The 14,101-nt window shown below is 30.3% G+C and overlaps 1 protein-coding gene across 1 annotated transcript; it reads left to right on the top strand.

The window, feature by feature from the left end:
• The first annotated feature begins 8,256 nt into the window (after positions 1 to 8,256).
• Positions 8,257 to 12,822, top strand: LOC7484004 (1-acyl-sn-glycerol-3-phosphate acyltransferase 2). The gene is made up of 11 exons (XM_002323272.4): positions 8,257 to 8,651; positions 8,788 to 8,910; positions 9,345 to 9,384; positions 9,520 to 9,593; positions 9,850 to 9,909; positions 10,459 to 10,536; positions 10,700 to 10,858; positions 11,169 to 11,294; positions 11,655 to 11,747; positions 11,982 to 12,068; positions 12,176 to 12,822. The coding sequence occupies exons 1-11, from the start codon at positions 8,427 to 8,429 to the stop codon at positions 12,416 to 12,418; spliced, it is 1,308 nt and encodes a 435-aa protein (XP_002323308.2). The 5' UTR covers positions 8,257 to 8,426; the 3' UTR covers positions 12,419 to 12,822.
• Positions 12,823 to 14,101: the final 1,279 nt, after the last annotated feature.

Raw genomic sequence — 14,101 nt, 5'->3', positions numbered from 1 at the left:
TACGAAAGGTCACGAGATCATGCTAGCTACAATGGGTGTGAAGAAAATTAGTCTGAAAGATAAGTACTTTCCTTTTATTTCGATTTTTGGGGATTGGCTGCATTCAAGTTATTGCATTTGTGGAAACAAAATTCTTTAAAAAAAAATCATAAACTAAATATAATAATATTTAGATTTTAATTTCTATATATTTTTGTTCAAAACCAGTACAATAACCGATTTCACTGGAATAATGTTATTTTACAATAGAAATTAATAAAAAAAAATTGATTGCAAGAAATATTGTGAGCACTCCAACATGGAAGTTATTTTCTTATGAGTCATCTAATGCGATCCATATTAGAATTATCAATTCAAAATTCAAAATCTTTTTGAAGGCATTAATATTCAAATTCTACATAAACTTGAGAAATTAATTTAAGAAAAATGATTTTTGATATCATTTTTGTTTTCAATTTTTTAAAAAATATAGATAGAAAACTCAATTTTTTAAAAAACAAAAAAGCATAATCAACAATCATTTCACAATTTCTAAAAACCACTTTATTTGTTTTGACAACTAATTGTTAGTATTTTTATGCTTTTCGAAAGAAAAAAAAACAATGATGCAGTTGGGCTTATGAAAGCTGAAGGTTCTAGACATTCGAACGAGGATCTGTCATAATCAAATAGAGATTTTTTACAGATAGACTATATAAATAGTCTAACATATGTTTTTATGGACTAGTTATATAGTTCTAAACTCAAAAAAAGATTTAGTCATGTCAAATCAGGATAATAACTTAAAAATATGATAATAAAATATTTGACTGTTGAATCGAGCTTAATTGTTTTCAGGTGATTCTACATGTAATTTTCTCATAGGGTTGGATATCCCAAGATAAGGCCAAGAAGTTGTTTGGGCTAATTTGATTATTTTTTCTTGGTTTTTTTTCTGGTTTATTGTTTAAATTTGGATTTTGTGTTAATTTCTTTTTTGCTTTTGGATTTTAGTTGTTTTCTTTTAGCAGTATAGTTTTCTAACTTATTTAAAAATCTTGTGTGTTTTGATATAACACTATAAATTTAAGATTTTGCCCATCAAATCTTCCATGTTCTCTTTGTTGTTGATGTCACATCAAACAATCTAAAATGACCCCCTAATGCTTTGATTTTTCTTTAACCACAAACTAACATTTTGATAATTACCTTATTTCATCAACTAATTTGTGATGATAAGTCGAAATCAGAAGTCATGACTGAGCTGACATTTTGCTGTCTCCATCTGCTGCGAGATAATTCGAGTTTTATTTATAAATTGGAAAGAAAATATTGGTGGTAGAGAAAAGACATCGATCCATATAAGACATGGGATTGATAAGTTTGGTACTAAACATTTATCAGGATCAAGTGATAGATTTTGTCTGGCTCTTTGCATTTGCAAGCTAGCTTGCAATCTAAGGCATATACTGCCGGCACATCAGATAGGTCTTCACACAAGAGAAGTTTGATTGATGAAAATAAGAAGAGAAGTATCTTCACAAGACAACGAGTTTAAAGACTTCGAACGTGGCTGCGGTTGCGTTCCTAAAAATTTTGAAATTTTTTATTTTTACTAAAATTTAATATGGTTTATATGTTTTGGATTGTTTTGATGTGCTGATGTCAAAAATGATTTTTAAAAAATAAAAAAAATCATTGACATGCATTTTGGTACGAAAAATTATTTGAAAATCATCCGCAACCACACTGCCAAACACGCTCTTCATTGTTTCCTTCTCAAAAGAAAACAAACATCCTTGTACGTACCTTCTTTACTAAAAACAAAACAAGGAATGGATCTAGCCTAATACATCTCGTGAATTACCAAGTTACTGTACGTCCACGCTTTATTACGGATTGCGTGCATTGGACTAAATTTCTTTTTATGAAAAAAAAAAAGTATATTTTTTAACAATCAATACAATTTTGATTCATCTTGTGAATTACTAATATTTTCTTTCCATGGATAGGATCAAGAGTTTTTTTAATGTGAAAAATGAATATGCAGGTGTGTTTCAATGTATTTTTGACACCGAGAATTGAAAAGGTATTTATTACAAATTGAAAAAATGATTATGTATTTAATTAAATAAATTATAAATTATATACGTAAATAAATGCAAAATAAATAACTCTTGTGAAGATAACTCTCAAGGTATTCCCTCTTTATATATATGTGAAATTAAAGGGCATGAGATTGATTAATGTGGTTAAACCTCCTATGTGTTTTAAAATCGTTCTTGTCAAGATACTTGGAGTGTTTATAACAAATAGTAATGGAAACACCAACAAAAAAATATTTCATCAATAATTTCTTATGAAAATAATGATGGAATATTTTATGTTAGTAATTGCAGATGAAAATTATGATGGAATAGAAAAAATATAATGTTTGTAATTTAACATGTCAGCAATGTCGACAGAATTACCAATGAAAATTTCATTGATAAATTTAAATGAATTAACCCCCCCTCTCCTCTCTTGATTTTATTTCTTGTGAACTTTCGCTACACCAAGTGAGCAAACCTGTCTTTTTTTTTAACCCATTTATGTTTTAGGTTGATTTATTGAAATTTTTTTGTAGTACTTGTAATTGGTTTGTATATTTAAGTGTTTTAATTACAACTTTGTTTCCTAGATAATTTTATTGTATTAATGCATGATTCGTATGTTAGGGTTTGTTTGAGATTTAGGAGAAATTGGTTTTATTTTTCATTTGATAAAATTGAGTTTGCTTTTGTAACTTAAATGTGTTATAATTGAAAAAATGATAAGTAATTTAATGAGTACTAATTACATTTTGTCAATTTTATTGTTAAGTTGAAAATTTAGAAAAAATTAGTTTTTATGAAATTAATAATAATTAAAATGCATTAATTTAGGTTGAATAAGTTTGAATTGAATAAATAATAGGTAATTAGTCGATTATTTTTTTATTAATTGTATTATTTAGTTCAAATTTTGACGGAAAGTGAAATTTGTGTGGAATTGATAATCAGCTATGGAATTATAAATTTATTTTACTCTCTAACATAACACACACCCTCAAGTAAAAACTCTTTAAACTTGAAAATTTTACAAATTCACAATTATCTTGTACTTATCTTTATTTATTAGAATAAGAGTAATGAAATTTTAACTCATGACTACTTGTCCAAGGCTCGATACGATGCTAAAAATCATTTTAATTCAAAAACTTAAATTGTTGATAAAGTTTTAAAAATAATTTTATATTACTCTCTATCATAATAATATTTATTTTTATAAAAAGAATTAATAGGTTAATGATTATTTATTATAGTATATATACTGCTTCGTACACTTTTTTTTTGTTACGGGTAAGAAATCAAATGGATTTGCATAGCAAAATTAGTTAAGCAAACACAAGAACACCAGTGTTCAACTTAAACCTTCCGGAACTAGTTTTCATAAAAATTTGTTGGTTGGGATTTAGATATGACTCGTTTTTTTTTAAAAAAAATTCTAATTAAAAGTCTCTTTGTATTGATTGTGATGAGATGCCAAAAAAAAATCAAAGTGAATTAGTAGCAATGTTTATATGTTGAATAATCGGTTATTTCTTAATTTTAGCAACTTAATTTATTATTCTTAACTAAGGTGGCATAGAGATAATGTTTGGTAAGCCAAGGTGATCTTTTATAGATTTGAGAATTCTTAAATACTTAAGTAAATATTTTTTTATAGAGAGAAAATGTTATAATATTTTAGAAAGATTGATTCTGAAAATATATATGCTAACAATATTGAGAATAAAGAGATTGTGAACTTGAAGTTTGAAAGATTCATATGGTATTTATATCTCATAAATCTTGTTTTTTTGTAGAAATGATGAATTAAAGAATCATTTTATTTTTGTGATATTTTAAATTGTATTGCACTAAAAACTAATAAGTATTAGATTAATATAAAATATTAAAAAATTCATGATAAAATCCCAAAAATATATCTAAAAATTTTTGTGAAGTCCCAAAAAAAAATTATAAAATTCAAGCAAGTTGGGCTTAGAAGCGCATGCCAAAGTTCATGGATGCTAGGGTACATGATCAGCAAGATCTTAGGCATGCACCTGAAAAATAATACCTGAACCCAATAATAGGTGCTCTCCGTACCCTAATTAATTTTTTTAAAAATTAATTGGGTTTAAGAACAATGACTGACCCAATTAATTTAGGTAATAATCTGGGCTTGTTTTATTTAATGGGATTTTTCAAACCTGATAAATTTGAATTTATCGTTTTAGTATTTAGATCTCCGAAGAAAAAACAAAAAAAAAAAAAACCCGGTTAGTTGGCTACCAATTAAAAAGAGCATGTAGGCGCTAGCCTAACTAAAATTGGTCATCAATTGCTTTAAAGTCATCCATCTTCACACCTGCTTCAAAGTACAGTTTTTCTCTATAAAATAAAGGAAATTGTAAATTGAATTTAAGACACCACCCAATCGGAGATGTCGTGGGGTTTGGTCGTCCAATCATGGCTTTAATATTCTGATGTACCAATCACACGTGCCATTTAGTCAGCAGAAGGTCAAACTACAATTGGGACCACATGCATTCTTGGCATGAAATTAGAAACAACAATCCATGCATTTATGCTTCCTGAAAAGCCGGTGGGAGTAGTTGACATTAATTGAAGAATCGGTTGAGAGTTGAAACCTCCCGATCGAGCAATGCCGATCTGCTAGGTTAGGTTAAAACAGTTGGGCAACCCAGATGACTTTGCAGATAATTTCGTGTGTTCAATCGAAAAATCAAGTTGAATTCATCAAATTTATAGCCTGGATTATAAACTTTGCAGATAATTCAAATCTTTTAGATGTACTAATTTCTTGGGAAGCGCTAAATTACAAATCAAATCAAAAAATAATTGAATGTAAAAAATATTTAGGTTACGAGGAATTATTTTTTATTATTATTAAACTTAACATGTTAATTTTAAATTTTTTTATTTTGATTTTTTGTTTAGCTCAGATTTAAAATTAAATTGAGTAGGAATTTCTTCAACGTGACCCGGTCGATTTGCCGACTCCAAAAGCAACCTGGATACCTGGTAAAAAAGTGTGGTTTGACGGTAAAATAAATTCAAGATAACATTTTGTTTTTAAATATTGAGACGACGATATATTAGTTCAATCTAGACTTCGTGACTTAACCTTTCAAAACTACAACCCAGATCATGGACTCCATGGATTTAACAACTTTTTTTTAAAAAAAAAACACTACATTTAATTGATGATATGATAACAAAAATAGACTCTAGCAAAATTGAGCAATGTTAAAATATTTATTTAAGACTACATAACTTCGTAGAAAACAAACCAAAAATGGATTTTAAAAAAAAAACTATTTAACATTGTTACTAAACCTCACCTAGTAAGTCAACCTTGAAACCTCTAAACTTGGCTCCTTACCTAACTTGGATTGAAAATTAATCTACATGAGAGTTGTTTCTACATGACTCAATCGACTTAGCGAGTCGAAAGACAAATCAAACGACTGTTAAAAAATTATTTAACTTTAAATTTTAAGATAATATTTTTTTTTAATATTGAGACACGAGCTTCCCTGTTTTATCTCGTAACTCGGATTATGGACTCCATTAGATTTAAAAACTTTATTTTTTAAAATATTTTTTATTTAATAATATGATAAAAAAAATAAAAAAAAATCAAAATAAATTATAACAACCTATTCTGAATCAATAAAATGATCTTTTTATATGTCCATAATGAATTCTGAAGTGGACAAACTAGTATGGTGAATGCAACCTCACATTCTTATTTTCTTTTTCAAAATGTTTTCCAAGCAGAACTTCATACTCGTAATGGAGTTCTGTAATCGTAAATAAAATTCAATTATTATAAAAAATATTAAAGGTGAAATTAAAATAAAAAAAGGCAAAAAATACTCTATCAAAAGAAGATAGAATTTCAAAAAAGAAAAAGAAAAAAGAAAAAGAAAAAAGAAAAAGAAAAGGGGCCACCTCCTTTAATGTTTACATGAAGTGAAGGAGGTGGAAAACCACAACTTTCTTAGTTCAACCACAATTAATAATTAGGTAATAGTGAGTAGATCCACTCCTACCTGGACTGCTGCTCTTGACAATGACCATTGCGTTTAATAATCCATCGCCCAATATTAAGTGCATTCCTCCTACCTTTTGCCCAGTAATATTGGACAAGTTCTCTGTTCTGCTCATGATTGCCAGTGGAAGTAACTGGTATTTTAGAAAACCTTACCAAAAACTCAAACGTATAAAAATCAACAAATTAATCTAATATAACATGAGGTTTCCCTCATATATATATATATATATATATATATATATAAATGCAAATACAAGTATTGTTTCCTTTAACATCGATTTTGTTTTATTTTCCAAGAGGAAATGTGTTTTCTTTAATAACGAACGACGACTAATCAGCACTATCACCATTCACTGTTGTTCTCCCGATGTGGACTATATATATAATATATATGCATGGTCACCAAAATTCCACCTAAGGTCTCTGTTCTTCTTGTAGCCCAAGCATTTTTGCTAATTCCTTGACGCTAATGTTTAAGTTTAACATTGGACCCAATTTTCGTGGCATTTTAAAATTATAATAATAACAATTTTTTTTAGGTTGATCCAGGTTAACCCTTTTAACACGTACCCAGACCTTATATCGGGTCAACCCCTGATCAGTTTTAAAACTATCATAATAACTATTTTTGTTTTTAAGTTGACCTGAGTCAACAATCAACTCCATTCGTGACTAGTGTCTTGCCTTAAGTTAATTCTCGAATCGGATTTTAAAACTAAGATAATAATCATTTTTATTCTTAAGTTGAGTCGAGTCAACTCGAGCCTCGACCAGTGACCTCGTCTTTGCCCTGAATTGACTTCCGGATTGAGTTTTAAAACTATAATAATAATTATTTTTTTATTACATATCTTAGTTGAACAATTTTAGAATTGAAAGTTTTTTATAATGATATTTTATGATTAAAAAATAATAAATATTGTTGATGAAGATTTCTCTCTCCATACCTCATATTTTTTAAGAATATGAATTCATTCTGAAATTATTTTTTGTTTATTTTTCTTTAACCAATTATATTTTTATTTTTATTTTTATTGTCTTTACTATTTTATGTACTAGGACAGGAAGCAACTGCTGTCTTAGTGTTTTGTTAATTAAAGTTAATTAATGTGTCTTGGAGGCACTTGTTCGGTTGATTTTACCAAGTTGCAAACATGACCACTGACCTCTGACCAGTGACCACAAGCTTCATTTCCACGCACCACTCCTCGAATTGCTGGACGTCATTTTGCGTGCTAATAAAAATTTACGGGTCGTTGTTATTCAGCATGATTACGTCCTTATCGCGCACCACTCCTAGGCTTAGGATGATCTCCCAGAAATGCTAAAGACACCTTGCTTTAATTAAATGTTTTCACTTTATTTTGAGAGGTTTTTAATTTAAATATCTCTTCTACAGTAATTAAAAAAATCTTCCAATAAAAGAATCAAAGCTAATAAAACGATCATGTCAAAACAAATGATAAAAACAATTTTTTTTAAAAATAACTCGAATAATTATTAAAAAATTTAAAATTAATTTTTTAAACTCGTAATTAAAATTATAAGAACTCATTAAAAAATAAAATTAAACCTTATAAAAACAAAAATAAAATACTGTTCAAGTGCACTTTGTGAGGGAATAATGATTTCCCCTTCTCTATCAGCTTATGATAATTATAACTGGCGTTGACAATTGGATTTCAATGAAATTTTCCTAAATAGTAAACTTAAACTTTTAAATTTTACAGTAGGATTATATTAGTCGATAAAAAGTAACTTTTTTGGCCTGCCATACTTCACAATCTTCATATGTTGCTAACAAATCCGGTAATATTGTATTAATATTTCTAAGATAACATTTAATTAATATTTTAAAATAAATAAAACAAAGATAAAGATATATAAATATATAGTTGAAGAAATAAAGATAAAAATATAAAATAAATATGTATTTAAAATAATTTTAAAATAAATATTTATATTTTAAAAAAAAACTTTATATCCTTATTTTTTCTACTTAAAAAACTTAATATCTACTTGTAATTTCACTAAAAAGGAAAAAATAATTTCTGGTCGCATCTTATTATCCAAGCGTGATACCCGACAAGAGGAGAGGCGCAATTAAAAACCGCATTAATTTGTCTCTCTCTCCCTCTCTCTCTGTTTTTTTTTTTTTTTTCCCCGAAGACGGAAAAACCAATACGGAGAGGGAGATGGGGAGGGAGAAAGAAATAACGTGGGTGTTGTGTTTCCTTTACAAGATTTACTTGAAATGAGAAATCATCGCCTTTAAAGCTCTTCCTCCCGGCGCTTAGTGAATGATCCTGACACTCTCATATCATCTAATCCCCATTTCACACACCCAAAAAAATCAAAAAATCCTACAACCTCCTCTCTTCTCTTTCTGCACTCTCAAATCTCTCTATTTTCTTTTTTTAAAAATAAAATTAGTGGAGGTGTTTGGCATGGCGATTGTATCACTTGTTATTTTGCCGTTAGGCGTTTTCTTTTTTTGCTCAGGTTTAATTGTTAATCTCATTCAGGTATATTAACTTGCAAGTTTCTTTGTCTTGAGATTTCATTTCTGTTTTCCGTTTCGAATCTCTTACCTTTGTATTACTTGATTGTTTTAGAGGATTCAGAACATAGGTGACAACGATGCTTTTGATTATGTTGCAGGCAATTTGCTTTGTTTTTATTCGGCCTTTATCAAAGAGCACGTACAGAAAAATCAATAGGCAATTAGCGGAATTGTTATGGCTCGAACTCGTTTGGATCTTCGATTGGTGGGCTGGAGTCCAGGTTTTTAATCCCACCCCCACAAAATCTCAGTCACCTATTTCTTCTTCTTCTTCTTCTTCTTCTTCTTCTAACCATTTACGAGCATTTGATTCTAAGCATGTTGTTGTTATATCAATTGAATTAAATTGCAAGGTTTTTAAATTAGAATTAGAATTCAATAACTATGTATGTGTATTGGACGTTGTAGTAAGAATGGTTGCTTAAGTAAATCCTTGGCGATTGCAGTATTTGACATGTCATTTCGACCATGTTCAGCACATTTCTGAACTTGTTTGTGAGGTTTCTGTTACTGTAATTGCCTTTTCAATAGTGCATGAACATAGAAATGGGATTGATAGATTGCTTGTAGAGTCTAGCTTGTCATATTTGGATTTATGTTTAGATTTTATTCACTATCAAGTTAATTTTGGTTATCTGCATCCTTGTATCTTCAGATCAAAGTGTTTACAGATCCAGAAACTTTCCGTTTGATGGGTAAGTTTAAGCTTGTTCTGTCTGTGATATGCTGAGTGCCTATTGTTCTTCATATGTTTTAGAGGACAGGTATTTGTCTGCTTCAGAGATCTTCTTAGTTGCTTATCTGTTTGCTCGTACTGTTAATTTTTTCAGGTAAGGAACATGCACTTCTTATATGCAACCACAAAAGCGACATTGATTGGCTTGTCGGATGGGTTTTGGCTCAGGTGTGTTGTTTAAGAGTGACAACTTTTTTTATGTGTGAGAGACATACAAACTATTGCACTATTTTTATCGCCTGGGTAAACAAGTGCATAAGACCTATACACATGTCTCACACCGGTGTGTTTTTACTGTTCATGCAATACATTACTCGTGAAGGGATATTGCTATCTACAATGCAGAGAACTTCATTTTTCTGGTGTCTGTGTTTATTTTTCAAATTCTCTACTGCTAGCTGATTCTTGAGGCTACATGTGACAGCGTTCTGGGTGCCTGGGAAGTGCGTTAGCTGTCATGAAAAAATCATCAAAATTTCTTCCGGTATGTTTATTCTTGCATTTGGATATTGGGTTTGAATTTAATGCTGAAAAAATTAAGTTCAGTTCTCATGTGTGATCCTAAACTTTGGATTGGCATTTTCACTTGCAAAAAGGTGGACATGTATTAATAAACTGTGGATATGGAAGAGCGTGCACTTTTTGGGACTTTGAAGTTATGTAAATACAATATTTCATTCAGTTTTCCCTGTCTTAAAGGAAGCTACATGTTATGGTTATATATAATCAGTTACATAAGGAGAAGTATTGTTGTCATCACAGAAGAAAATGTGCCATCTGATGATCTGATCTTCGATTCCTTGCATGGCATGATCAAGAAAATTAAATGTTGTGATTTAGCATGTATGTTCATCCTTGATCCTATGGATTCAGTGTTGAAGTGGCTTCGGCATGTAACATATTTGCACCTTAGGGTTCTGCTTCAATCTTCTCTCTCTTGCCAATGCTCATTCACTAAATATATTTGCACTTGCCATGTGACATAATTTATATGCTTATAAATAGAGGATAATTTCTGTGCTCATCCTTTCAGGTGATAGGTTGGTCAATGTGGTTTTCTGAATACCTTTTTCTTGAAAGAAACTGGGCCAAGGATGAAAACACATTAAAGGTATGCATAAATACGTTCTAGCACACATGTACAATAAAAAGTAAAGACACTTGACATTTTACCACATATATTTCTAGAAACTTGCTCATCTTTTTGAGTATCTCTGCGGGTGTGTACACCCTTGTGGATACCATTTTGAATTTTCTGCAACTTGTATCTGCAGTCTGGTCTGCAACGGCTAAAGGACTTTCCTCGTCCATTTTGGCTGGCTCTTTTTGTGGAAGGAACTCGCTTTACTCAGGCAAAGCTTTTAGCAGCTCAGGAATATGCAGCTTCTCAAGGACTGCCTATCCCCAGAAATGTTTTAATTCCTCGTACGAAGGTCAAATTTTCATTGCATGTTTTTTGAATTCAGTTCTTTCATTTTCTTGCCTTTCATTTGCAGGCTTCTGTTGACCCCAACCCGAACAAATTAATTAATTAGTTCATAAGCAAGTAAAAAACTGAAAAGAGCTCGCACTGTGCAATCAAACACCTCATGCTTTGCCTTTATTACATTCAAAATAGTTATTGGTTAAGCGGATAAAGTAGAGTAGTGGTTTACTTTGCATGTATTGCTTTTAGGGATCAATTAGGCACCATTGACCTCATGCAGCTTTTGGAATGTAATGAATATCTGTGTGGTTTTTCAGGGATTTGTTTCAGCGGTGAGTAATATGCGTTCATTTGTACCAGCCATATATGATATAACATTGGCTATCCCAAAAAGTTCTCCTCCACCTACGATACTCAACCTCTTTAAGGGGAAATCTTCTGTGGTAAGCTTCTAGAATAACATAAGGTTTATTCTACTGATGCATGAAGCAGTTTACTTTTTTGTTAAAGGTTTGCAGTTGTTTTTGTTGCAATTATTCTTGAGCTTTCAAATTATATAATCTTTAGATGTATTGTTTGAGTTCATTTATACGTATGTGAAGTGTAGTGAGGATGCATCCAACATCTTTCATTTGCATTTTATGATCATTTGTCCTGACATGTCATTCCAAAAATATTTCAATAATGATGAAAGCATCTTATTACTTTGGACTTTTGAATGCTTAAGATATTGAAGGGTCAGACCACATTCAGATATATTCGAATTCATATAATGGAAACAATTCAACTTTGCTCTCTTTCAGGTGCACGTACACATAAAGCGGCATTTGATGAAGGAATTGCCTGAAACAGATGATAGTGTTGCACAGTGGTGTAAAGATATTTTTGTGGCCAAGGTGGGTATACCTATTTCACTTGTTTTGTTCAGTGCTGCTCCTTTCTGTTTTTGCAATTATATCCATTCTGTTTTTGCAATTATATCCTTATGAAACATTAAAATGTAAGGAAAATGATAGTAGACTTTACAAAGCTATTTGTTCTTGAGGCCGGTGTTCAACTCATTTATATGGTGGCATCTATTTGCATTATTGTTGCTTGTCGCACCTCATTGCCTCCATTTGTAATACCAGGATGCATTACTGGACAAGCATATGGCTGACGACACCTTCAGTGCCCAAGAATTGCAAGATCATGGTCGATCAAAGAAGTCTCTTGTGGTGAGATATTTTTTTGTTAGAAATCAAATGTAACCTTTTTTTTTCTTCTGGCATCAAGTGGTGGTGGTTCTTTCGTGGAGTATTATTTGACTGACTGTCGTGATCAGGTTGTTACCTCTTGGGCATGCCTCCTTATTTTTGGGGCGCTGAAATTCCTTCAATGGTCTTCCCTTTTGTCCTCACGGAGGGGTATAGCATTTACAGTGTCGGGTTTGGCCGTCGTCACTGTCCTAATGCACATCTTGATTCGGTTTTCTCAGTCAGAGCGTTCAACACCCGCCAAGGTTGCTCCAGCGAAGACCAAGAATGAAGGAAAACCTTCAGAGACAGGAGATGACAAACAACACTGAGTCGAGTGTTTGTCAATTCTCACATACACTGGCAACTCATTGGCAGTCAGTTTTGTGATAATACGTGTAGTATGGGTGTCTCCCCTGCTTTTTCACCTAGTGAGTTTTCATCTTAAACTAGTCATAGTAATGTCTTTCATAACAGCACAGTTTGTATGCATATCAATTCATTATTTGCTAGTCAAATAGGTTATTTTGTGTAGATTGTGTCCAAACTGATCATGGCCTGTATGTATCACCGCTTAAATTAGGCTAGTCGTTTACCCATTTACAGGTTTTCCCTTGCCCACCTTCTGATAAAATTTTCAGATAGTCCGGAACTCAAACTCAGCACATATTTTAGTGCCATTTGGCTTCTGCAATGCAGTTGTTCCGTGTTTTTGATAAAATTTTAATTTTTTTTATTGGAATTTTTATTTGGATATTTTTATATTGTTTTGATGTATTATTATGATATATTTTCAAGTAAAAACATGTTAAAACAAACACTATAGTAATCTCTTTGCATTAATTCAGTCCGTGAACTTCAGTGACTGAAGAATTCTATTTTAAATTCCAAAAAATATATTGGCTTCTGAGCATGGAAGGCAGTGAAACCCTGTAGTTCTGTGCTGTAAAATAATCGTTGAATGTTTTACGCCTTGTCTTCTTGCGTGATTCAGTTTGTTATTTTTACCTTTCGTCGCAGCCTGTTTGGCAGGGCAGGGAGGTTGCTTCTGCTTTTAGTGTCCGTTCTGATATCAATTTTATTTATTTTATTTAATATTTTTAGATTATTTTAATTTACTAATATTAAAAATAATTTTTAAAAATAAAAAAATATTATTTTAATATATTTTATGTGAAAAATATTTTGAAAATTAAACACTACTATATTTACAAATATTTCTTTAATTGTCAACCACAATTTTAAATTGTTTGGTTACAAAACTAGTTTATTTGCCCGCGTTATGTATTAGGCTAAACTATATTTTTAAAAATAAAAAAATAGTCATCAAGCCTCTGGCAAGAAGATAAATTTTTAAATGTGGCACGAGATTTTAATAAAATACATTAGAGCAAATTCAATATGCATGGGTTTATTTAATAGGTTTTAAAAAAACATGGATGACTGTATTTTATTTTAAAAAATTAATATTAAACGATAAAATCAGAAAAAAAACATTAAGGTAAAAAGAAAAAAAGAACGTCGAGTCACATAAACTTTTCAAACTAATAATCCAAGATATTATATTGAAAATAACATACATGAAAAAGTGATGAAACTCAATTCCTAACAAATCTAACATTGAATGATGAATTATCATCATTATTATTATAACTATTACTATACTCATCATTGTTGTTATTATTATTATTATTGTTATTATTGTCACTATCATTACAACTATCTCCATCACTACTGTTATCAATAGGTAATATCATCGTCATTATTATTAGTAATATTATCGTAATTAATCACTATCATCATCATTATCATTGTTACCATTATTCTTATTATTATTATTATTATTATTGTTAATAATATTGTTATAATTATTATCTCCACCACTACAACTAATATTACTATTTTTTTTGTTATTACTATTGCTATAAGCCTATCACTGTCATTACTATTACTAGCATTATTATTATTATTATTACTATTATTATTATCATCATAATTATTGATATCATAACCAC

The sequence above is a fragment of the Populus trichocarpa genome, chromosome 16 (genome assembly GCF_000002775.5).
Source record: "Populus trichocarpa isolate Nisqually-1 chromosome 16, P.trichocarpa_v4.1, whole genome shotgun sequence".
In the NCBI taxonomy this organism is placed as follows: Eukaryota; Viridiplantae; Streptophyta; class Magnoliopsida; order Malpighiales; family Salicaceae; genus Populus; species Populus trichocarpa.
This window is presented reverse-complemented; position numbering and strand designations above follow the sequence as displayed.

Excerpts from the sequence above, each read along its gene's own strand:
- LOC7484004 (XM_002323272.4), top strand. The coding sequence starts at position 8,427 with ATGATCCTGACACTCTCATATCATCTAATCCCCATTTCACACACCCAA. Across the intron at positions 8,652-8,787 it reads TAATTGTTAATCTCATTCAG|GCAATTTGCTTTGTTTTTAT; the intron begins GTATATTAACTT and ends ATTATGTTGCAG. Across the intron at positions 11,748-11,981 it reads AAGATATTTTTGTGGCCAAG|GATGCATTACTGGACAAGCA; the intron begins GTGGGTATACCT and ends TTGTAATACCAG.